Genomic DNA, 25,879 nt, shown 5'->3' on the forward strand with positions numbered 1-25,879 from the left:
GGTGACGTAAGCAACAGGTTGCCTGGAGCCCCTCGCGGATGCCTCGTGCCTGCGGTTCTCCTCCTCCCACTCCTCCTCCCACTCCTCCTCCTCCCCCCCTTCTCGCCCACCCGCAGCGCGTGCTGGTACTGTCGGCTCTATGCCCGTGTCCTCGCACAGGCAGCGACGCGGAGCTCGTGAGGCTGCGGCGCTGCACGAGACCACTGCAGCTTCAGTCCGCATTTTCAAAGACTGTCTAAAAAAGAGGGAGGAAACGAGCGGAGAGCAGCAGCCAAACGGCCTGGAGGTAAGAACATGTCCACAGCTCTGCAGGCAGACTGGAGTCAGTGTGAGCGGGCTGAACGTTGTCCGGTTTAACGGCGAATTCACGCGCTGTCATTTCGGTTAACGTTACTCAGCTGACGGTCCGCTGATTAAGGACAGACAGAATTTTTCTCCTCTGATTTTAGTCTGAGACATTTTTTGCGTTTGGCGTCGTTTCATTGAAATATTGTCAAAATCTTGTTGACACTTGTGATTTTTATGTTTGTTGGTGTTTTACATTCTGATTTAAGTTGCTGCTGCTGATTGAACGCGTTTTAATCAAACTACCGACAGCTCAGGAGGACATTACAATCCGACAGTTTGAGTAAGGGTCAGCTCTCGAGGCTGTGGCTTTTATTTTTCCATCCTTTTTATTTTCTTTCCTTGTTGGTTTATTTGCATTGTCGAGTAAGAACATATCTGCTGATGATACTCTGTCCCTCCTCATGTCCGGAGTCCTGCAGCCTTTATTCTTTATTCTAGCAGCTTGTTTTTCATGGTGCCTTTCGGTGTCTGTCCTCCTGCGGGCTGCAGTCCTGTCTCAGCAGCTGATGTCTCACGTTGTTGATCATTCCGTCAGTGTTGAGCTCAAACTGCGTGTCTCCCGCAGGAGCTCCGTTTAGTGACATTGTTGTGATTGATTGCGTTTATGCGGCACTTTGGTTTGAGCTGCGCGTCACGGCTCCGTCGGCCTGCGTCTGGGTCGTTCTGGGTCTTTACTAATAAATACAGAATCCAGGTTCGAGTCCCGAGTCACGTGGCTGGACAGCAGATGTACATTTATGCACTGATCCCCGAGCCAAGGTCAGCTCATAGACATGCAGCTGTGTGAGGAACAACGCGTGTGAATGAGCTTTGACAAGGATGAAGATCTCTCAAAGTCCCATCTTAACGTCAGGACACATGCTCACAGTGGTGCTGTGGGTGCAGGTCTGCTCAGCAGTGTGTTTACCCACAGTCAATTCATCCCATCACAGAGGCTGAAATGAGGAGAGGCTCAGGATCTGTGCGTTTTGTGTTACTCAGAATACAAAAATACAAGGTGCACGGGAAGGAAAAATAAGGAAAATGAAAAAACTGTGAAAGTCGAATCAGCTGAGCTCAGGTTTAAGTCTGAGCCCGCTTAGATTGGATAGACAGAAAGATGAGAATTTGTCTGTTGGTGTGTCTCAAAACAGAGCAGCACACCATCATCTGCTTTTTGATCTTTAAGCTGTCGTCTGCCTCAGCAGCATCAGTCCAAATACTTGAACCACACCAGCTGAAATCACAGGGTTCAGGTGTCTGAGAGGTTTCTGAGATCATTAGTTTTGGATTTGCAGACCAGTCTGGCTCGTGATCCTCATAAATCCCTCAATTCTTGGGTTTTAATAGTTCTTTTGTGTTTGGTCATAGATGCGTCTGTAAGCCACATCGCTCATGTTCTGTGTTGTGTGAGTCTGGATCATATCGAAACTGTGATGTTTCAAACGCGGCTTGTTTGCTGGTTGTCTGTCAAAGCCGGTGACGTCTTCCACATCTGCTCCTAACAGCGTGTTCTTTGAAGTCCAATCTGGGAACCACAAATGTAATTGGAGGTTTTGCGTGTGTGTGTGGGGTCTGTCGTGGGTGTGTCTCCCACGTGTGGCACTCAGCAGCAGAAACCTCTAGGTCCTCAGACTCGATGTGATGGCTGTTTTCAGCTGGTCTTTGTGGTACCTGAGTGGAAGACAGCATGCTGGTGGTGCATGCTCAGCAGACTCCAACAGACTGAGGATCCAGCAGCTGAGGAAGGTGGTGGTCATCTCGGGGTCTTCTTCTGACCCACAGTGGAGTCGTGCTATGGGGACTGCACACCCCTTGAAGCACTCTGAAGACTTCACTGCACAGGTGTCCACTGCTGAGCCAGATGGGAACATCTGGATCCAATAATGGAACACCTTGCAGCGATGGGGTGTCTGGCAGGTTTGAATGAACTACAGGCCTCCAGTCGGACCCCTGCACGCCAGCGGCACAGGGCAACAGCCGCTAGCAGCTGGGTTTGAGTGGCAGCTGCTGTCAGACGCCTGTGCGACCGAGCACTGCTGCTCACCCTGACTGGAGAACGGCCTGGAGATGGTGGCCTCCTGGAAGGTTCCACTGAACGGTCGACACAAACACAATACACAGTGGTGGTGTTCAGGACCCACACACCTGCAGCAGGTGTCATGTAAACACTAACACACAGCAGTGAGGAGGAGAACGATGATGGAACATCTCCTCTAAAGCTCTGCAGCACAGCTTCCTGACCGACCTTCATGACTCCTCAGAGAAACTAGTGTTCACGTTCTGCTGGGTCTGTCACATTTGTGGTCTCCACCAGAGCTGCAGCTGAAAGAAGGATTTCCAAGTTTCCAGATTGTGCTGATGCTTTTGTGTACCTTGACGCAGTGGGAAAAGACAGATGACTGGACTGACAGCACGGCTTTGAATGGGCGGCTCCTTGGCTGATTGATCGACCACATTTTTCCCTTTTGTAAACTTGGATATCATGAGTTTTGTATGATGTTATCAGTTCAAACACAGTTTTTTAAACCTAGCTGCATCTTTGTTGCTTTAACACTGAAAATATTTCTAGAGAAATAACCAGTTTTATTTCAGTGTTGTTGTTTGGCCTTTGGTTGGCCTCTGTCTCAGCAGCTGGAGGTGATGGTCGTGCCTGCAGGCACCATGTCTGGGCCATCAAATCAGCCTCCTTCCACTCAGCCTGACCTTTCAGATACAGAGGTGTACAAGTAGATTTTGTTTTTTTCTTGTAACTATTGTTTTTCCTGTTGTTTTTGTGCCTCTTGCAGTTGGCAAGAGGCTAAGGAACACAAATCTTAACATACCACACTAATCATAGGCAGATTTTGAGTCATACAGTTGGAATTAACAGTTGCGTTAAGCCTTATTTAAATGTTTTGGACAAGTTAATTAAATTGTGAATGAATATTCCCACAGGCTGACAGAGATCCCAGTCCAGCAGTAAAAAAAAGCAATTAAATCGTCCTCCGATACGAGCTGTTTCCTTTGCACTGAGGCTGATGATGACGACATGTAACGAGCAGTTTAGTCAATAAATCAACATGTTGGTTAGCTTATCATCAATCTGCCATGACCCTAACATCACTGCTGATATATGGCTCCTCAGACAGAGCTTTAATAAAGGCAGACTCTGCAAAATTCTGAATTGAATTCATTGCCAAATTTTTTGAAAGATCAATGCCGTCATTGCATTAATTATTCCTTCAAAATCAGCTCACAGCGTGATTAATGATTGGTAGGAAACTGACCATGACGTGGTTTCTTGTTGAGAGAGGATTGTGGGCATTGTGCGGGGCAGTTGTTGATGTGCTGTTGTTAGCTGCGTTCGGTCGGTGTGTTAACGGCAAAGAGCTGATTGGTCAGTGGACAGAGGGCTGCATTGTCTCAGTGCACTCAGTGTCTCCCCCTCTTTCTCTCCATCTCTCCATCCATCTGTCGTCTATCTCTGTCCATCTACCTATCCACTGTGTGTCCTTGTCCTCCATGTTGTCTGCACGTTCAGTGTTTACAGTGAAGAGCAGATGAGCTCTGAACGCTCACACACTGAAACACACTGCAGCCTCCTCCACTGTGTGCTCAGTGTTCAGCTCTGGGATTGCTTCTCTCCTCACCACCGGCCCTCTCAGTCTGGGACCAGTCCCGTTCAGCTCCAGGATCTGCTGCAGGGCTGCATGTTGGGACCACAGTACAGTAGCTCATTGTGTTGTTTGCCTCTGTAGTAGCTTGAGTCATTTCACATGCAAAGCAGTACAGCTGACGAGCTCTCTTGTGCTTATTTATCCATTGTAGATGCCAGAATCTCCCTGTTTACTTTTACTAAACAATATATCTTAGATGTTCTTGACACTCCCATATTTATTTCTTGGCCTTGACCCGCTTCACATTCATGCACCTGATGCCCACAGAGGCATCATTAAAGTTGAATCTAATCACATCCTGAAACCACAGTCGTGTGACTCCACAGGGGCAGCGGGGATGAAGTGCCTGCTTTAAACGGCACAAACAAACCTTTGGGGATTCAAACTCACGTCTGCAGTAACGAGCTGCTTCTATCACCGCTGGAACAAAACCTGGTTTGCACAAGTTGTTAAAGTGCCAGTTAGCTGACGAACTGTGCTGTGCTATTCACTGCAGATGGTTTCTGTCGCTCAGCTGACAAGTTAATCTTGTTTGCTCCATTTACCTTTTGTTGCTTCCACATCGTTGTTATTTTCCCTTCTTGTCCTGAGATGACTGCAGTGGGAGTGAGACATTAGTCACATTCAAACACAAAACCACTGTCAGCTCCTGTAATTCATCCCATAGAGACCAGCTAAATTAACACAGCTCTGTTTTGCATTTCCATCAGTTTAATGCCTTTAATAACTCTGACAAACCTGGAGTTTGAAACTGAGAACTGAGAACTGAAATCTATAATGTTTTTGAATTAATTAATGTTCAACAGAGCCAGCATCTCTGTATTTGCACCTCACCAGCTGAAACCTGCTAATTCACATTGCTCAAGTTATTTGTGCACATATAAATATGCATGAGGGTCCCTGACACTTGTTTTTATGAATTTGCACGATATGGAAAGTGTTAATATTCTTTGGTACATCTGTACAATCTATCGCTCTCAGCTTTCATTCAGCTCTGCATAAACTCTGCCTTTACATTTACATTAATGTTTTCATCTCTTTCCGAGGTCGTAGTTAAGGTGGTGGTGCACTGGAACATTTTTTGGCTCTGGGCTTCCTGGACGCTGTGATAGGTGCAGTATTTCCAGTTGTTATCAGTGCTGTTGGTTGTAATTTAATTCTTGCCGGGACACGAGGCAGTTGGTGATCCTGTCGGATGTAATGGGGCCGAGCAGGCAAGTGAAACATGACAGATCGCTAACCTGTTCTCTACCCAGCTGCCTCAGTTCCCCCCAGCATCCAGAAATGATGTAAGGCAGCTCGGCCTCAGCTCCTGTGATGTCTTGATGGCATTTCTACGGCGAAGGCCTTGTTCAGACCCACAGTGGGTAGTCCAGCCTGCTGAACTGCAGAGTGGGCTGCCTGAAGCCATAAAACTGCTGCTAATGTTAAAATATGAGATGGCACTTAAGATCAAATTTCAACATCTCCAAAAGAAAAGAAAAGAAAAAACAGATGGAAATCCTTTTGAGGCTGATAAATGTGATAAATTAGGCCTCACCAAAGGCCGGACGGCTCCTCACTCCAGGACAAATTTCATTTACCCGTCAGTGTATTAAGTTTGTGTGCAGCACATGACTTCAAGAGTGCAGATACCACAAAGAACTGCTTTTCCATTTTTATAAGGAAGGCGGTACCAAATATATTGTACCCTCCGTACAATATAGGTGATACTGATCATCACATAGATATATACATAAGACCGATCGGTTGACGTAGGAGCCGAGCTGAATGTAGGAGCCCTCAGTGATTAATTCCTTTTTGGATTTGACCTAAATATTGTCAAGTCCTTGGTCTCAGCAGAGGAGAAAGGCAGACTTTGTTCACCGAGCTCTTCTTCAACAATCGGTCCTTTTGGAAAACTAGAACAAGGCTTCTGGAAACTGGAGCAGTCTTTAAAACACCCTCTTCTTGTTTTCCTGGGTCAGCAGCAGGAAATCGAGACCTGTACTGTAACTATGTGCTATGTGAATGTTATCAAGCAGTCATTATTCTGCAGTCTGTTCGGTGCTGTGGACGGTGACAGGCTGGGGCTTCTGCTGGCCTTGGAAAACAAACTGTAGAAGATAAACGTGTTACTGTTGCATTTGATTATTGTGTCAGTTAGTTTAGTCCAGTTATTTCTAAGTGGACTTCTTTGAACCTGCTAATGATTTTCTTGTTTAATTGTTAATTCTTTGGTTTAAAAAATCTACAGTTTTCATCTTCAGCAGTCAAAACACAAGTTTTTGGCATTTTTGGCTCAAATATTCTGTTAATGGATTCAGATTCAGAGTCCTCTAAAGATTCAGCTCTAAAATGTTCCAACAGATAAACAGGGATCTGTGCTTAATGCTCGTTGTTTGACCTGAGGTTGAATTCTCAGTGGTGCTGTGTGACAAAGACAAACGCAGAGTAAAACTTTGTGAATGACGCATGCCTGCGTGTGCACGTACCTTCGGTTAGCACGATTCGGTTCATGTGCTCTGATGTGTGTGCCCTCTTTGTTTGGAGTCCCTCCACATATGGCAGGGCTCCCCCCTCTCCGTCTGTCTGCCTCCATGTCAGTGTGATGTACCAGAGGACGTCCCACACTGGGATTAGAGCAGTGCTGCCTGTCAGACATCGACTCTTACCTGCGTCATGTTGCTCCTGTGGTGCTGCAGTGGTTCGGTGGTCACAGCTGTCGGCTCACAGCTGCGTAGTGTTTTTTGTGCTTGGGTGTTCCTCAGGATGTGAATGTGAATGTCTGTTTCAGTTATTCTATGCAGCGTTTCCCACAGTGTGTTACAGAGGCAGAAATAAAGGCTGCTTCCACCTTTAAACAGATGATACTGAACTGACTGCACGATGAGACGCACCAGGATCTGTCAGACAGACAGCTGAGCAGATTACAGTGAATGACCCATCGTAGTTTAAAACGTCAGAGCAGCATGTTGTGGTATTGGGGGGCAAAGAAAACATGCAGAGTTTGTAGAGAGGGAGAAGTAGAGGTGAATGAATACGTTTTATTTACTGTGCGTAGTCCAATATTACAAATCACAGATTTTACTCAAGGAGCTTCACAGTCTGTGCAGTATATGAGCTCCTCTGTCCTTGATTTGGAAAAGGAAAACTACTCTCACCTGCTGCACGACTCAGAAGATGTCACCTGGTTGATGTTGGAGAAATAATCTGGATTTCATTTGTTCACTATTTAGACAAGGTCACACACAGAGGAGGCTGCCCGGCATCTGTTCGCTCACAGTGAAGTTTCTGTGAAGCTGTTTTTGAGAGCAGCCCCCAAAATTCAGTGGACTGCAGATTTGCTCTGAACTCCCCAGTGATAATTTGTGCAACGCTCTGCATTATCCGCGTTCCCCCTCTACGCCCTTTACCCAGAACGCTCCACCGACATTCACTCAAAGCCGCACCACTGAAGCGAAATCCTCAGCATGTGAAGAAATACCTGCATGTTCAATGATTATGAAATGCAAGGAGAAAAACACCAGCAGACCTCGCTGCTGTTCTTCATTCAGCTGGTTTCTCCGCTTAGCGAGTGGGCGATCTGTTTATTAGAAATAGTTTGTGCCTCATTCGTGCTCCTTGCTCTTTTCATGTTGATCAAATAATGCATGATTCAGGTCCTTTCAGCCTGTATGAAATGCTCCTGTTCTGTCTGCTCGACGAGGACGTGAGCGACACTCTGGCTGTCTTTGTGAAGAGCTGGCTGAATAAAGTGCGGTCCAGTCAGGTAGTCTGATATCAAGCTGCTTAAGTACTGGCCAGTGTCCAGAAGCAGAGAGACAGAGGAAGACTAACAGATGGACGGGGAGGAAGGAGAAGAGACAGTAAGGAGACACAAATATTCAGGAAAACGTCCAGACAGACAGACACACATAACATGTTTTAATCTTCATCACTTTTTTGGCAGTTTGCTCTATTTGTCCTTCCCTCCTTCCCTCCTTCCTCCCTGTGCTATCTTTGTCTGTGTCCTCGCTTCATGGACAGCAGGGGCTTTGAAATTTAAGACATGTGCTCTCCTTCTACCTCAGGAGCTCAGAGAGTCCTTAAAGTGTGTCGTGGCTCTCCTGATGCCCCGCCTGTCATACAGGTGACCCACCTAAGTTTGGTCTGTTGTATAACCCTTCACAATGAAAGTGACTGCAGGGGGACGGGATGTATTTACAGTAACCGCCACCGTTATCACCGTCCACAGTGGACACAAAGAGCTTTAGAGCTGAAATACTTAAATCTAGAATCCAGAAGCACTTTTCATCCAGTCACCTTGAACTCGAGCAGAAATGAGGAGGCAAGCACACACGCTGGGAAACAATCTCTGCTGCATTTTACGTCACACGACTCGTCCTATTTTAAAAATGGCCATGCATTGAGGACACCTGCACCTGCTCAGAGGTAAAATGGCCGTTAAGGTTCATGACCAGGGAAACGGCTCTCTGAGGTCACTGTTAATGTCACATCATAGTAAGCGGACAGAAGATGTTTGTATAGACTCTGATGGAAGATGGTGAAGTGAAAAGTTGTCTTCGTGAAGTCATGTTGTCCATGTGGACAGAGCGCCATGAGACAGCCGTCAGTGTCAGGATGTGGATGCTGAGCTCAGTCACGTCATTTTCTGTTTCTCTGTTTCTGTGTTTGTCTCTCTTTCTGTATATTCAGCTTACTTCATGCTGCCGTGCGCTCACTCTAAAATGCATTATTCACTGAGTGTGTGTGTGGGACACGGAGCAGTGTGAGGCGTGCTCTGTGTGTCTCACCCTGCAGAATTCGAGCCGAGTGCATCGCAGCTCTGATGACTCCTGATGCTAATCTGCCATTTCTTCTTCAGCCTTTTTTATTACTCCATCTGGTCCTTTCTCGTGTCGCCCACCTCCACGCATCCTTCACAGCCATAATAATAACAGATCTGATGTCACAGTTGCCATGGCAGCGGTGTGATGACTGGGCTGGTTGAATCGGTCCGGTGGCTGACTTCAGTCACGGAGATGAAGAATAGAATAGAATAGAATAGAATAGAGTTAACATGAATCACATACCATAGACTACAGTTTAAATGGAGTGAATTAATGGGTTGTTATATACCAGAATAGAACTTAATATAATTAATCAGTGAATATTATAATTAGCTGCTATTTTAGCTTTGCTGCTGGGTTCAAAGATATTGCGCTCTGGTTATCAGGTCGTTGCTGGTTGAAGAAGATGAACAGCGTGCAGCTACAGACGTCAGCGTCTGTCATTCAGTCCTGATGTGCTGGAGCCTCACACTCTGTGTGTTTAACACAACTCAGTGTATTTGCCATCTGTCAGCCTCAAACACCAGGATTACCCATATGACTGTATCCTGTTACACATCACACACGCACACGCTCACACACACACTGTGGGTTAAGCGACGTCAGTGTTATAAAACACTGAATGAATCTTATGACCAGACCAGTTCACACTCTGGCCTGTAGAGGATGTATAGTGGAGGGTGTGTGTTAAGCTGTGAAGATGACCTCTTTGTTGGCCACTGTTAAAAGCTGCTGCTGGGCAGACATTAAGCAGATTTAGGCCACCTATCTGGGCCTGGAACACATCACATCACCATTAATGAACTACAAGAGTAAGGAAGCTCAGCGGTTTACTGGGTCTGAAACAAGCTGAAGCTGAAACAATTACTGGATTAATCATTTAATCAATCAGCAGACTTTGATTAGCAACAATTTGGATATCAATTGTTGATCAAAAGAAAGTTCCAAAAATGATTTCCTCTCCAATGTGAGGAAATTTTAGAATTTTATGAAACAACATTTTGGATTTTGGACTGTTGGTAAAAGAAACCTTGAAAAAGAAACCAAAATGGGCTGTTACACCGGGGGTCTGACTTATTGACTTATTGTGTGAGTGATTGATGGACTGGACTTCCTCACTGGTTGGCTCATGGTGATAGTTTGGTTCATTGGGACATTTGATGGAGAGCTGTTGTATAACTATTTTTATTAAATCACACTACTGCTGCTGCTGCTGCTGCTGCTGCTGCTGATGATGATGATGATGATGATGATGATGATGATGATGATGTTCTGATGTTCTCACAGGTTCAAAATGCCATTTCTCTTTTCACCACATGGTGGCACCAGCAGTTTGTAGCCTTGTCTTTTAGTTTGACCCATACTGCGACCCCTACCAGCGAATTTGTGCAATGGCGGCTGCAAATGGAAAGAGGAAAGTTGACTCTGGAAAAATATTTTTTTTTCACTGAACAACGAAATTACTGTTTGTCTAAATTGCCAAAAGACTGTAGTCGTGTATAAGGAACTTAATGTTAAGAGACAAAACATGCTAATGTAGAGGACGAGCTATCGGGATCCACCGCGCCGAAAAAGTGAGGCGCCTTGAAACTGTTCCTCTTCACGCGAGCCCGCGAATCAGCGTACGCGAAAAGGCGATGCTAATCGCTAAACATGGCAGACCTTTTACGGAGGGCGAGTTTAACAAAGACTGTCATAAAAACGGTGGGGAGCATTTGCCCTGAGAAGAAGCAACAGTTTGCTAATGTTTGCCTGGCTCGTAATGCTGGAGCCCAGAAAATTGAAGACGTATAATCGGATGTTAAGAGACAACTGGAGGACAAGGGAGTGGATTTTCATTTATTTTCCGTTAGTCTGCGATTAAAGCACAGATGCATCTGACTGCTCTGTTACAGATTTTTCTTAGAGGAGGTGACGAGGACATGAAGGTAACAGAGGGGCTGCGAATATTTATTCATAAATGGGTAATTAATTAACAGTTATTATGTAGGAGGTCAACCATGAGCAACATGTAAACCAGGTGTTATAACAGGTAGAGCCAAGCTGCAACTAATTACTATCATTATCTATTAATCTGCTGTTTCTTTTATCACTAAGTTGATCATTTGGTCTGGAAAATGTCAAGAAATAGTGAAAAAAGTCCCACGACTTCCCATATTTTCATTCATTCATATTTGTTCAGACAATATTCCTGGCTGCAGTGTTAAGACGATGATTAATAGATTACCACAGCTGATTTTCTGTTGATGCTAATCAATTAATCAGCCTTAGTCTGGGGTCCTGTGCTCTGTTGCTGTTTGGATGAATGGCTGGTTTGCTGGCTCCTTTGGGGTTTGTTGAGCTTCTTTATGGAATCATGGATTAGCATAAAGAGACCATGTAAAAAAGGTGTGTGTTTGTGTGTTTCCTCCAGTCATAAATCACCTGAGCAGGTACATGTTGTATCAGATACATAGTAGGTCATTGTGTATTTCTGTGATTCCTGCTGAATCTGCTTTAGTTATAAATACACTTTAAATTGACTCCAAACTTTCTTCCCTCCCTCCAGGTGAAGGCAGAGCAGTGACCAGCAGTCCTGCCTTTTTCCCTCTGTCTTCCTCTTCATCTTCCTCTCTCTCTCTCTCTCTCTGTCTCTCTCTCTCTCTCTGTCTGTCTCTCCGTCCCTCTGTCTCTGTGATGCTGGGCTGTGGGTGAGTGTGTGCCTGTGACCAGACTGAAGCTGGGGAAGCTAAAGGTGGTGCGGCGGCAGCTGCTGCAAAGGTACAAACAGCACACACTCCGAGTCAGCGCTGACACACACACCTGACTGACTCACTATCATAAATGAATGAGTTTGCTGATGGTATTGGTTGCTATGGAAACTGTTGCAGTAACTATGGAGATAGGCAGCACTCATCACTTTTTGTTATGCATTTGAAGCAGCGATCGAATCAGCGACTGTAAGTTCAAATGAACTGCAGTTTACTCAGTGAGACGGTGTCCAGCCTCGCAGATCTGAGTTGACAAGGTTTTGGAGATCTTCTGCCACCATTTGATTATTTTAAAGCAGCAGCAGCATCAAATTATGTCTCAAAATCAAAAACCAGCAGCGATATCCCTTTCCAAAAAATGTCCTGTTACACAGGAAGACCCACAAACTGAGCTGTGTTCACTTGTAGTGGGGAGCTGCTTGTCCTGACATCGGACGGCCTATGGAGTGTGTCTGCACAGAAGGATGAGTCACAGCGCCTCTTTCTGAGCAGAGCCTGAACGCATCATCTAAAGAGGGCTATTGTGACAGATCGGTATGACTACTGTATGTTTATGAAGCACGTGGTGGTTTACTAAATCTGAATCCAGTATCAGAGTTGATTATTGAATTGAGGTCCTCATTCAGAGCTGTCAGAATGATCAGCTGTAATTATTGGCATGATATGAAAGATTAAGTGGAAGAAACTCTCCTGAAAACGTCATGAGGCAGCTCAGTTGTTTCAGTGAAGAAGCATCTCTGCTCTTGGTCTTGTCGGGTGACATGTAGTGTTGTTGGCAGAGGGTTCAGTTTATTCAGATGGATGTCTGAATGCACTCTGTAAGCTGCTGTTTACTTCACTAACTCCTAATTGACTGTTTCAGGTATGAACACCAGCCGTTTGTCTCCTGCCTGGCCGGCCTCTACGGGTGCCAATGGAGACGATACCAAAGAGCCCGAGCGCAGCCAGGAGAGTGCTGCTGCAGCAAGGTGAACACACACACACACGTCGGAGACAATGCACATTTTTTAATGTCAAATATTTTCCTTTGAGTAATGCATTAAAGTTATATATGATTCTGCCATCTGCTGATGCAAAAAACAACAGTATGATATCGGCGTTATACATCACCCATCGGCCACTCTGCTCTCTAAATATTGGCATTGGGCATTGAAAAACCCATATTGGTCGACAGCTAGTTAATTTGCTGATCATGCAGAGAGTATTGATTCCCTGGCCTGTTGTCCTCCACCCAGCCTGCTGACTCCAACAGTCAGTTACTGCTTTTCTCTGAGAAAATATCAGCACATATATACTCTGTCAGCTTGGATCAAAGTGTACTGCTTAAATAGCTGATTTCCTCTGTATCTGCCAGATTGTGTAGCGTCAGGGAGTTGCTGTTTTCCCCCCATTTATGACTGTGAGTCTTGTTAACATGGGAAAACATTTTCACTGTAAACATTTGATTTACCTGTCGTGTGTGTTCCAGGTGGAGTGTGGCAGCTTTGGCCTCCTGATCCTCACCTTCTTCCTGAGTTTTTTATTCCTGTATTTCTGGAGTGAAGCTCAGAATGACTACAATGACTTTGACTGGTGGGTCATACGCAGCACATCCTGTGCACACGTGTTGGCATGTTTCGAGAGATTTGTTTCAGCAAATAACATAAAGGAATGAGAGAAGTGATCATTGTAACTGTGAATGAATAAATGTGTGAAGGAACCAAATGCGTGATTCAAGCTTGATCCTGTTGACTGTTTGACTTGTGCTTCTTCAGGTTTAACTTTGGGAATCTGGGTTTCTGGTTTCCCTGGTCTCTGGTCCTGCTGGTTGTTGCTGCTGCTCTCTTCACATACATCGCCCTGCTATTGGTATGCACTGATAGATTTCAGCCTGTATAGTTTAAACAAGATGAAATTTACAATATAATACGATATACAATCAATCAAGAAGCAAACAAAAAATCTCTAGTGTTTCTCCTCACATAGAGCAATCTGAGGCATTTTAAAGTTTCAAAAGAATCAAATGCCTTCTTTAATGAACATCTGAACATTTTCCAGGTGCTGGCAGTGTGTCTGCTCTCTGAGGGTCAGAGGCTGTACCTTCACTGGAGCCACAAGGTAAATCAACACAGTCACTGACACGCCGCTCTTTGTGTTTCCCTTTGTTCGGAGCTGTGTTTTCTCACCCTCCTGTGTTTCAGACTGGCATCGTGGTGACGCTGGCGTTCTCCGTCACAGCCACCGCCATCCTGTCTGATCTCTGGAGCAAAGAATGGAAGACTCTCCTGCTCTCCCTGCAGGTAAGTCAATCCTGCCGCGCCAGCCAGTTAATACTGTGGCTGCATGTATCTGTATTGTGCTCATACAAACTGTAATTTGTGCTTTATGTTTGAGTGAAATATTCAAAACTGTGCTCTGACTTTCTGTAATTTTCTTCCTGTTTTTTAGGTGACAGCACCTTTCCTCCATGTGGCTGCAGTCTCACTTATGGCAGTTCTCTCCTGGCCAATTGCGTTGCACTTCTTCCGCATGAACAAGAAAGGTAAGCAAGCTGATGAGTGTTTATCTCTGTCAGCCTGGAAGCTAACATTGGAGGTGAGGCAGGACTTTGGCTCTATGTAAGAATGTCTGGTCGCAGCAGTTGTGGATATCAGATGTTTAATCTGTTCAGGTTTTGCAGTGAAAAAGGACAACATGTACACAGTTAGTATATGCTTAGTCAGCAGGAAAAATAAAAGTTAAACTACACGAAAAAATACAGTTTTGGTATCCTGTTTTCAATTTTTACAGTAATTCTGATCACAAACAATGTGTTATTACTTATAACCTGTTCAGAGTCCTCGCCCTCTGAGGGAGATCAGTTTAATTCACTCTTTGCCTCAATCCAGACCCAAAACATCTTAGCCAGGCCCTCCAGGACCCTTTGTACATGAAAATACTTGATGTTTGGGAATGTCATGGAGAAAGAGAGGCAGAAGAAGAGAAATCTAGTGACGAGCACAGCCAAGCTCTCACTGACGTAACAGCAGTAAGTGGAGGGAAGAAAGGGCTGAAGGACCTTGTTGATGACATATTGGCTGATTGCTGGCAGACAGTGGAGGGTTCCGGCTCTTAAAGCTTCAGTCAGGGTGGCGCTGAGCTGCCCCGTCTGCCGGGAACAAAGCTGCTCTGAAATCAAACATACCCCTCAGCAGCGTGACGCGCTGGTCTGACATGGCTTACACAGCTGCAGAGCTCCCTGTCGTCCCTCCTTCTCACCCTCCACTTCCCCTTAACACAAAATCAATGTCTCATTATTCTGCTCAACTTGTCTGTCTTGTGTGTCTCTCTGAAGATTTCTGTCTTCTTTCATCCTCTCTCTTCTTTTTTTTTGTTTATTTCTTACCTGCCCTGCCTCTTTTGTCTTTTACGTCTCTTTGTCCTGCATTGTCTCTGACTGTCTTTTCCCCTCTGCTGAACGGCTTTGACCTCTACTTTATGTCTGTCTGTGCCTTTCTTCTCTCTTTGGTCTCCATGGGTACTGTCCCCAGTTGCCATGGTGATTCAGCGAGTAGAGTGATGCTGAGTCATGTCGGGGGTCTCTCCTGACAAGAGATAAGGGGGAGAAAGACTTGACAAAGCACAGGATGTGGTACAGCTCTACCCTGCTCTGCTGTATTGAGATGAAAGGGAAGAGTCAGTGGGTTGGTTTTGTTGTTTCTCTGACTCCATTACATCACCTGTGGGTGTGATAACGGCTTTTCTACATGGAGTTAAGTTATTTTTTAACCCTGGTGACTGAATAAACCAGACGTCCTACATGTTTATGTAATGATGATGAGTGATTCTGTGTATGTTGTCTTTACCTGGGCTGCGTTCCCAGGAGGAATGGCTTCCTAACCAGACTGTGTCATTCTGTCTGTTGCCCGTATGGCTGCTGTTCAGCACCATGCCGCCATGTTGATCCTATCAGGAAAGATTTACTGTATATAATCCTGATTAAGTTCCAGTTCCTACCAGCAAACTCCTATAACCCTGAATCAGGTCATATTCAGAGGCTCGAAGGTGTATCTGTGGGTTTGTGGCGCAGTGTACTGCAAACAAAAAACACAATGAATGAACTATGATAAAAGCTTCAGATCTTGATTCACATCCTACATTTCTTCAAGGCACCCCAGGGTGCTGCTTCACCCACTTCAGGAACCGCTGTTGTACTTCCATTTGAATTCATCAACAATAACATTTAGTAAGTCTTGGATTGAAAACGAAGCCGAGCAGCTTGTATTCAGTGATTAAAAAAGGTAAATGAGTTTCAGATCAACGCTCATCCCAGTGTCTCTGTGTCATCTTTAGTGCATCAGGTGACTGTCCTGGGGCTCTACCTGTCCGTGCTGTTTTCTCTCTACCTGGTCCCTCTGGGAATGTATTCTCCCTGCATTAAAGAGGCAGGAACACTGGGACCCCCCCCAGCACTCATTGGACACAGAGGAGCTCCGATGGTAAGACTGAACTGAACCGTGACAGCTGAGTCTGTCTGAGTTCTGTTCAAAGTCTGTTCAATATGATGAGGTTTTACCCAGAAACTTCACTGCTGAGATCTGGAGATGTTTGTAACTGTGTGTGTGTGTGTGTGCGTGTGTGTGTGTCTGTCTGTCTGTCTGTCTGTCTGTCTGTCTGTAGCTGGCTCCAGAAAATACTCTGATGTCATTTGAGAAGGCAGTCGAAGCTGGAGGAGAAGGACTGGAGACTGATGTTACTATCAGGTATTAACGGCTCTCGTGTGTGTGTGTGTGTGTGTGTGTGTGTGTGTGTGTGTGGAAAAAATGTGTAATATTGCACAAGATGTAATGGGTTGGAGTGTATGTTAGCATAAATAACAAACAGTAGGTTGGTGATGTTGTGCTGTACGTCATGGCTCTGATAATATCAGAGCATATCATACCAACATGTTGTCTTGCTCCTGAAATCCTCATCAGAGCAGTCAGTCAGCAGTGAGTCTGTGTCTTGATGCTAATTGTACAGATCCGATGCTAGCGTGCTACCCTCAGAGCTAAGATGATTACTGCCAAGCTTAATTCAGTTAGCTGTTATCCCTCCCATCAGTCCGCGGCTGGTGGGTTAGCACACCATTTCACAGCCTGAGAACGGGGGGATTAGCGACATGGCATGACCCACAGTTAGCGAGTTAGCTTAATCCCATGCTGCAGGTGACCTGGTGAGTCTGGTGGTTCCTGTGCGTGTGTACAATAAGGTGTGTGTGTTGTCTGCATGAATGATTGTGGATGCTAGGCGGTTCCTGTGTAATTAAACTGTCAATGCTGTTGCGTATGTGTATTTATAGACATGTACATAGCTGATGTCACCCATGTGATTAATTAAGATGACAGGCTCGCTGCTTGTGTGACTTAATTGATCGCTGGTGTCTTGAGCAGTGAAGAGGGCTTTAGAGAATGAAGTGCTTATTGGTAACTTAAATCATCTTCTCTCCCTCCCCTCATTCTCTCTCCTCTTGTTTCTCTTCATTTCCTTTTCACTCCTCTTTGCTCTCCTCTCCTTTCATTCACAGTCACATGTCACAAGTTACCTCTGACTTTTGCACTTTCCTTTGCTTACATCCTAATTCCTCACTTTGGCACTCTTTTAATATCTCCATCTCTCTGTGTAGTTATGATGGTGTCCCCTTCCTGATGCATGACTCCACTCTGAGGAGAACCACTAATGTTGCTGAGGTTTTCCCCAATCGAACATACCTCGATGCCTCCATGTTCACCTGGGCCGAGCTACAGCAGCTGAATGCTGGCAGCTGGTTCTTATCGGTGCGACTCAAGCAGGCGCGCACACACACATACGCACACACACACACTTTGTAGTTGTGGCTTAGTGCCTTTTTTCTTTTCTGTGACTGACCACACTCTCTTACAGAGGGATCCATTTGGTACTGTGTGGTCCCTGTCTGAGGCGGACTGCTCCCAGGCCCACAACCAGTCTGTTCCCTCACTGGCCCAGTTCCTGCAGGTAGCGGCCCGAAGCGGCAGACTAGTGCTGTTTGACCTCCGCAGGCCACCGTACGGACATCCCTACAGTCGGTTATACATCAACGTCACTCTGCAGGTGGTGCAGGCCCACATCAACACCTCACAGGTAACTGTACAGGATGGATGTGTGCGAAATGTTCTCAAGTCCTCATTCAGTTGAAAGCTGAATGTATGATATGTTTGTGGCTCGGTTTGTTGTGTGACTAATAATCATGATAAACAGTGAAAATCTCTGTTTATGCCTGTAATATACATGTCTGGTACATTATGTAGCAGCAAATGTGAAATGTTGAATAAACATGTATCTTGCCTACTAAATTTAGCAAACCTTATTTTTCACAAGCTTCTTCATCACATTAACAAAGGTGTTTATTCAAAAGTGAATTGGTGGAGAAACGCAGGACAGCTCAGATAGATCAGAACATGATTGTCTTCATTTTAGTCAGTACTGATCCTTTAAATGTTTATGTGCCTTTGTGTGTGTGTGTGTGTGTGTGTGTGTGTGTGTAGGTGCTGTGGCTGCCGTCTGAGGACAGGGAGCTGGTCCAGGCCGTGGACCCGGACCTGCAGCAGACCTCTGGAGAGAAAGCTTCTATTCAGGAGCTGACGGACGGACACATCACCAGACTGAACCTGCACTACAGCACCATGTCACAACAGCAGATCAGGTACACACACTCGCTTACTCATGCAGTAATGACCTTCACGACAGCAACATTTTAGGAGATTTGAAGAGAGAGATTTCTGATTGCTGAATTTATGTGACAACTACATTATGCACATTATGGAGTGAACAGATTAAACTTTAAGGATCATTGTTATTGACAGATTTTAATAGACTGTTTTAAATGATTTTCACCCAAATTATACAACAGAGAAAAACATGAAACAGTAAAGTTACATTAGTAGCATGTTTGTACTTGAAAAGGTATTTTCTAAAATCTCATTTAATCGAGGATGTTTGCATTCCCCCAAAAAGCCTGATAAATTCATAACATACACATTTCTGAAAAAATAAGAAATTAAAAGAAACACACAGTACAGTCAAGCACTCAGTTATGCAATCAGAAATGTGACATTTCACCTGGGGAGGTTTTCAGACTGTGTGTGTGTGTGTGTGTGTGTGTGTGTGTGTAGTTATGTAACTCAAGGTACAGATGGCCACAGCGTCCTCAGTGACTCCATCTTGTTGCTTGTAGAACAACCACAGGGAGGTGAGAGGAGGAAGGGTAGTTAAAGGGCAGGTGGGTTAGGAGTTCATGAGAGAGAGAGAGAGAGAGAGAGAGAGAGAGAAGGAGACCTGAGTGCAGGAGAACTTATTCAGTGGAGGAGAGATTAGTTGGAGTGATAGGGAGGAGGAAAAGGATGCAGGAGAGGATGTATAGACAGTTTTGACTTGGAGTTGGAATGAGAGGAGGCGGTTTAGGACAGAGAAGGGTATGAGAGGTACTTACAGGAGGAGTGAGTGGGAGGCACTCGAACATACGCAGAGTCTGTGGGAGAACAATCTGCAGAGGAAGCAGCCAGAAAGATCGTTGAGTGACTCACATCGATGGTTTTTAACACAACTCGCTCATAGTCCACTGAAACTGTTTCCCCCTTGGTGCCGTTGATTCATCGCGTTGAAACCTGGAAACATCAGCTGTCACGGCGCCGTATTTGGAGCTGCCTGATTGGATGAATGTTGTCATATTGTGTGGTAACGGTTAGTTGTGCTCATAAAACGTTTGCTCATTTGTGTGATTTCTAGTTTGTGTGGTCGAACTTTACATGATGATTCTTCAACAGTGCAACTGTTCAGTGATTTACTTTCACTTTGGTAACTTCCCTCCAATCATTTTAGGGTGTTTTTGCAATACTCAACACCTAAACTAAGGAATACCACTCTGAATTAAAATGAAATGTTTTTACATTTAAATTAGGGATGCAGTGATTCGATTGGTCGAATCAGTATCGGGCCAATGCTGACCAATGTTTTATAGGCACTGTTTCTTTGTCAGCTTCATGATAAACGCAGTGTTTCCACTATCAGTAATCAGTTTTTAGTGACAGTATCGGCCTCATGTTACATCAATAATCACAATTAGTTCCACACAGTGAGGCCAGTAGATGGAAAAAATAAAGCACTGGTAGGAAACAGGTACAGAGTTAAAGCATTAGTACAGAGAAATGATTGTACCATTCCACGATGAATACGAGGAGATTAACCTTCCATAGCAGAGCTGTCTGTTTAAATGGTGAAATAGAAGCAACAAACTCCAGTGGCTGTGGTGAAACGTGTGCATTGATTTCAGTGCAGTGTTTGTTGCTCACTGCTTCACCCTGTGAAAGGTGTGTTATCTTAACACGAAGCCTGAGGCTCGTACTCCTGAACGTTTCTGCAACTTTTGCATAAGATCAAAGTTTGTACACCAACTGAACAAACTGCTGTGAGCTGACCCTCAGCGTGACATCAAAACCAGAGATGACAATGAGATGATGTAACTCCTGCAGGTTATACAACCCTCTCTGAATAGAAAATCTCTCTCAATCTCTCTTTCTTGGTTTGACTCAACTCTCTGATGGTCAGCTGTGATCAGCTGTGATCAGCTGCTTCTCATTTTTCTCATTTCAGGAAACGCAGTTGAGGAGACTTGGGATGTGTTCACTCATCCTCTGTTTGCAGCAGATGATCATCAGATTTCAAAGGACTCTTTCATCCTGAATCACGGTCTGTTCTGTTGTGTCTGATTTCATAATTGCACCCCCTCCTCTCTCTCTACAGTAAGTACCAGTCAGAGAACATCAGCACTAACCTGTATGTGATCAGCCAGCCGTGGCTCTTCAGCCTGGCCTGGTGTGCTGGAGCTCAGTCGGTAACCACCAACTCTATCCACATCCTGTCCAACATCAAGAAGCCGCTCTTCCTAATGGTGAGCACCTTCAGCTCAGTTGATCACATATTATCATATCAGATTCTCAGAATAAAGTTCACATCATACTACCCAGAATCTGTGTTAACTAGCTGCCATCAAAGGGAGTTTAGAAGATACTTTCAGTGACACGTCTCTCATTTTAAGTTAGAAAGCTTTGGAACATTTGGTGACTGTGGCTTCAGACTTGTATGTTTATATTTTAGACATGTGGAATTTGCTCTTATGCAGTCACACAGGAGCTTCTGTACCGTCTGAAGTCCTCTTCAGCAGGTTTCGTGGGTGTTTCGGATCGAGTCTGTGACCTTTTGGTTACATAAACTTTCTCTCTCACCACCTACATGTCTGTGTAAAAATGAGTGTGATTACATTTTTAATATGAGTGCTCCGGTCCAGGTCCCGTACTCTGTGCTGGCTGAATGAACAGACCATATTCACAGTCACACTCTTCTGTCCTTTAGCCAACATTTGTCTCAGCAAACGTAATCAACCCTTTCTCTCCGTCTCTCTCCAGACTCCAGAGGAATATAGCTTGATGTGGATTCTGACCGATGCTGTGTCTGCCTTCCTCATCATTGCAGTTTTCATATTCCATTGGTGAGTAGACACACACACACACACACACACACACACACACACACACACACACACACAGACAGACCTACCATGACACAAGTGACACAAGTCATATCATTTTTTCTAATAAAGCACACAGGAAATATCAATGTTAATAGTTTTATTAAAGCACTTCTTTTGCCTTCTGATGTGATCACATGACTCGTACACACATGTTCTTTTTGAGCATAAGCTGCCCTTTGAAGGAGAACATTAAAAGAGTGAGAGTGTGAATGTCCGTGAGGTTCATCCCTCCCTGTCAGCCTGATGAGGCTCTCCAGCACAAACGGCTGGAAATCCTTTTCACGGCCGCCTCTGCGGGTTTGTTTTCACTGTAGGTGTTCTTACTGTCGTCTCTTCATCATCAGTCCACCTCCTCTCCTTTTTATACCTGGGCTTTAGTCAACATTCACCTGGGTACCCTCTCTCTCTCTCTCTCTCTCTCTCTCACACACACACACATCCTCATGCATGCTCAGCATACACATCAAAGCAGTTACAGTGGTGTGTGTGGCAGTTTCAACGCACTTTGATCAACTGAGAAACACACCTGATGTTCTCTGCTGCTCTGATCGCTCTCTCTGTTGTGTGTGTGTGTGTGCGTCTGTGTGTGCGTGTGCGTGTGTGTGTGTCACAGGTGGAGAGAGAGAGGCCTGCCCTTCTGGTCCGGCAGCCGTCAGACTCAGGAGAACGGACCATACAGCAAGTTCAGAACAGGTATGAGAGCATTTCCCTCCTCTTGGCTCTCGTTGAGGCTCGTGTTTCTACTCTGCGTCCCTGTGGACAGTTTTACAAATTCCTTTCATTTCCATTTGATCTAATGCCTCATCTCCATCCTGGCAGATACTTGCTGTGTTTACTGATCAGGCACTTAGCCAGAGATTAGGACATCTCATCTCATGGCTTGAGTGAGAGTAAAAAGGAAATGAGCTATTAGAGAAAAACCTGAAGATATCCTTAAGATTTTCTCTCTTTTCATGAACAAAAGATAAAAAAGGTAAACTGTAAAACTAATTATTATATCTCAAGTCAACAGTGTTGATTCTCAGAGAATGTCAGCTGGCTCGTTGGAGGCTCCAGCTCGACCAGCAGAGACGAGACATGATCTTATGATTACCGTCTTTGCATGCAGTGATCTCCTGCTGTGTGTGTGTCTGTGTGTGTGTGTCAGACTCTTCAGAGGTCATCTGTGTTCGCTGGAGCCCCCTCCACTCTGACCCCCTTGCCGGAGCCCTCATCTCTCTCCCCCCGGTCTTCAACCCATGACCCTGCATGTCAGCCCTCCAGGAGCCTTGTATGAACCCTGAACCCTGGTTGAACTGTAGAAAACTTGCATGCACCCTCTGTGAATGTATACTTTCAGAGCTCACAGTGCTGTTGCTTGGCTACCTGCCTGTACTCACCCACCCCCCACCCCCCACCCCATCATGTGTGTGCCTCTCTCCTCCAGTATAGCCTCAGTGCTATCCTCAGTGCTCCTAAACTCCAAACTGTTTGACTTTTACAGAGCTAAGTGACGTGTGGTCCATCTCCAGTGTCAACGTCCGGCCCGACCTACGGAGCACGCCCAGTTCACCCAGTACCCCTCACCTGCCCACCATCACAGAGGAGTGACTGGGGGAGAGGGGGAGAGACAGACAGAGAGAGAGAGAGAGGCAGTGTAGAAAGGTCCAGATAATGAGAGAGAGGGAGTGTCAAAGCCTGAATCTGAAGTATGTCTCACTAACACTAAACATTCATGGCCAAATAAGCGACCATCAGTCCAGGTTTGACTGACAGCGCTGCAGCGTTCAGGAAAGACACGACCTGTGAGAAACGCTCAGAGAAAGCCAGAAGTGTGTAAATAAGCAGAAGACTGCCTGTTCATGGATGACCTCACCACTCATCGTACGAGGCTGACTGACATCCTGAGACAGCAGACTCTCTTGTCTTTCTCCACTTCCTCTCTCGTCCTCTCTGAGTCTGTGGGCCGACCGCCTGCAGGAACTGAACCACTGAACCAAACCTCATTCACAAATCTGCCATCAGGGACGGAGCAGAGACACTGTGGACACCGGTCCAGGAGCACCAGTGTTCATTTCCATACTGTAACCTCATAGATGCCATTAAAACGCCTGGGCGGCGAGGACGGTGACACGCCTGAGGATGTCTCCATCTCTGCTCATTCAACACCACCAGCTGAGCTCAACAACACAAGACGTTAAAGAAACTAAACCCCCAAAAGAAAACAGTGAATATATGAGCTGCAGTAACACAGCCTGCTTTAAGCTTTTCCGTCTCGTGTTTCTCGTTGATAAAAACCAAGCGTGTCAGAGTGGAGGCGAAGCTCTGAATGAGTGAACGCTGATGGTGATGAAGCTTGTAACCTCAGAGCAGGAGACAACTGGACGAAGATGAAATGGACTCTTCGGTAGGAGCTACTCTTTTTCATTTTCAGCTGTGCACATACAGCATCAGGTGTGTTAGACCAAACCTTAACCATGTCTCTAAGTGTCATCTGTCCGTGAGTCGTCGGATGCGGTGTATGGACTGTACACTGTTGGACTGACAGAATGAATGTAAACCTGAGGCTTGAGAAGGTATCGTTAGCTACCGTTCCTGTTTTTTACTGAAGTGAATGTATCACCACGTGGGGCCATGTTTCTCAAAAGCATGTTAGCAATGTTTTGGCTTGAAGTTACTTCAGTTTGGCCTCAGAGTTGTGCCAAATGTAGAATCAGCTGCTCTAAATGAAAATAAAGATGCTTTTGAGAACCAGACCTTGTATTCTTTTTACGAGGCAGTGAATGCAGCATCCGCTTCCTCCTCAAATATACGCACACAGTACTTTGTGGAGGCGCGACTGCCTGTGCAGTGTTGTCCTCACTTACAGCGACGCTCAGTCTGACGTGCAGAGTGTCTTGTCTCAACCTTTCAGGTGTGAAATCCACGAGGTTAGGGGCCTTGATTTTCTGAGGGGGTTTCCAGTTTTCTGGACAGTGATGGAGGTGAAGCAGGACACGCTGCAGTAAGTGCCATTAAAAACAACTTTATTTTCATTGTTTAGAATCAGAATGACTTTATCCGTCCAGCACAGTCAATGTGCAGTGATGTATTTGGAGAATGTAACAGCAGTTTCTGACGATGCACCTGCCGGCAGGTATCTGCTGCAGACTCAGTATAACACAGTGATTCACAGTGGGGCGCTCTTCATTTAACCTGCTGAACGAATTCACCTGAGTTTATCCAACTAGTCTTCATTCAGCGTTTAATCCCAGATTCATTCTTAGATTTGGATAAATATTGGACTGTACAGGTTTCGGGCTGTGGATTTTGGCCGTTGGTTTCTGTCTCTGTGTGTCCTGTAACACCCTGTAGTCTCACTCAGAGCCTCAGACCTCTGAAAGAGATTGGTCGATGTTTTCCTCAGTCCTGAGGTCTGAATGAAACATTGCTTATAAGATCTAGAACTAAAGTAAAATTACGACTGTACTGTACTGTATTGTTCTATGAATCAGTGGTTAGCACTTAGTTTCACTGTATTTGTGTTCCTGTTGACAGTAGTAGTACGATCTCTTGGTTAGGCTAAGCATTTTAGCTACAGTTATCAATCACTGCACAGCGATATGTATTCTATTGAATATGATGTTTCTCACCATGAGACCCTTCATTTTGAGTGAGCGGGTCAGGTGACGATGCTGAACTGCGTAGGATTTCCTTTGGAAATGGATTACATTTCAAGCCTCACGTGTTGGATTTATTCAACCTTTGTTTCATGGACACTTTCTTGAAGTGTTAGCACACCCAGAATCTGTGTTGTTGGTGGCAAACGCAGCTCGTCCAACGGTGATTCAAGGAGGACAAGTTTTCAGTTGAAGACTTGAAACTTCTCTATTTCCCAAAATGAGTCGGGTGGAGCAGCAGCAGCACCCCAGAGGTCAAAAACCTTCCTGAATTTCACAAATTCATAGAGATTTCTCAAACTCAGTCCACTTCTCCACTCTTACACGCTGCTCTGCACCTTATTTCACAGAGATAAACCTAAATGAGTGCCGTCAAACCGTTAAGATCTAGAAGAAACACACAGTGAGGGTTGGAGGAAATGGATGTTAAGGACACTGAACAGTCGGGCCACAGACTCTCCCTCTAGATGCAAACACCTTCTCATCGTTACATTACTGTACAATTTTCTAGTTCTTGGCAACACTAAAGGCTTCGTTTGATCTTCCTCAGCCTTCGTTAGTACCACATGCCTGCTTTGCTGTCTTGATGCCTGCTGTAGATATAAATTAGGTTTTTTTAAAGGTATGTTTGAGGTCAGTGCTCAATTGGAATTATTAAATGGAGTTCTCCATATCAAAGCTGTGTTGTGGATTCCGCTCCATCAGCAGTGATTTAGGGGGCTCGCCCTGACTGGACTCTGAGGTCGTCGTGTAATGTGAATAAAAGTTTTCAGACAGAGGAAAACACTGAATCTTTTAAAGTCAGAGCTTCTGAATTAGAAAATCACTGAAGTGATGAGTGCAACCGTCAGCATCTCTGAAATGATGTGAAGTGTGTAACAGCTCAACAGCATCGTTGGTGCTGAAGAAAAATAACATACGGTGTAATGGAATAGCATTATGGGTATTAGAGTAGCATTTTACATCTTGTACTGGACTGAACGGCTGTTTTCATTTTGTTTTCTTTTTTTACTGTAACTTTTCTCTGATTGTAAATGCTGCTGTCATCTGGTATTAAAACATTAGAAACGAGCTCTGGCTGTTGGTAACTGTCTGTCGTGGTTCTCCGCCCTGTTTGCATCCTGGCAAACAGGAGCCAGTGCTGGAAGGT

The 25,879-nt window shown here is 45.1% G+C and overlaps 1 protein-coding gene across 3 annotated transcripts; it reads left to right on the plus strand.

The window, feature by feature from the left end:
* On the plus strand, positions 1 to 25,800 carry LOC143323567 (glycerophosphodiester phosphodiesterase domain-containing protein 5-like). Of its 3 annotated transcripts, XM_076735472.1 has the most exons (18): positions 118 to 286; positions 11,346 to 11,557; positions 12,410 to 12,515; positions 13,016 to 13,119; positions 13,302 to 13,395; positions 13,585 to 13,644; positions 13,728 to 13,826; positions 13,975 to 14,068; positions 15,859 to 16,004; positions 16,186 to 16,268; positions 17,072 to 17,321; positions 17,428 to 17,646; positions 18,051 to 18,208; positions 20,305 to 20,452; positions 20,967 to 21,049; positions 21,705 to 21,784; positions 22,239 to 22,361; positions 22,575 to 25,800. In XM_076735472.1, the coding sequence occupies exons 8-17, from the start codon at positions 14,014 to 14,016 to the stop codon at positions 22,331 to 22,333; spliced, it is 1,317 nt and encodes a 438-aa protein (XP_076591587.1). In that variant the 5' UTR covers positions 118 to 286; positions 11,346 to 11,557; positions 12,410 to 12,515; positions 13,016 to 13,119; positions 13,302 to 13,395; positions 13,585 to 13,644; positions 13,728 to 13,826; positions 13,975 to 14,013; the 3' UTR covers positions 22,334 to 22,361; positions 22,575 to 25,800. The 3 variants fall into 3 exon arrangements, with proteins under 3 accessions (XP_076591589.1, XP_076591587.1, XP_076591588.1); XM_076735474.1 differs by lacking the exon at positions 22,239 to 22,361 and having other exon boundaries at positions 1 to 286; positions 17,171 to 17,321; XM_076735473.1 differs by lacking the exon at positions 22,239 to 22,361.
* Positions 25,801 to 25,879: the final 79 nt, after the last annotated feature.

The sequence above is a fragment of the Chaetodon auriga genome, chromosome 7 (genome assembly GCF_051107435.1).
Source record: "Chaetodon auriga isolate fChaAug3 chromosome 7, fChaAug3.hap1, whole genome shotgun sequence".
NCBI lineage: Eukaryota > Metazoa > Chordata > Actinopteri > Chaetodontiformes > Chaetodontidae > Chaetodon > Chaetodon auriga.

What these genes read in the sequence shown, in the direction of transcription:
- LOC143323567 (XM_076735473.1), top strand. Translation starts at nt 14,014, where the DNA reads ATGGCAGTTCTCTCCTGGCCAATTGCGTTGCACTTCTTCCGCATGAAC. An exon ending in CCCACATCAACACCTCACAG is followed by an intron (nt 17,647 to 18,050) that starts GTAACTGTACAG and finishes GTGTGTGTGTAG; the next exon opens with GTGCTGTGGCTGCCGTCTGA. An exon ending in AGAAGCCGCTCTTCCTAATG is followed by an intron (nt 20,453 to 20,966) that starts GTGAGCACCTTC and finishes GTCTCTCTCCAG; the next exon opens with ACTCCAGAGGAATATAGCTT.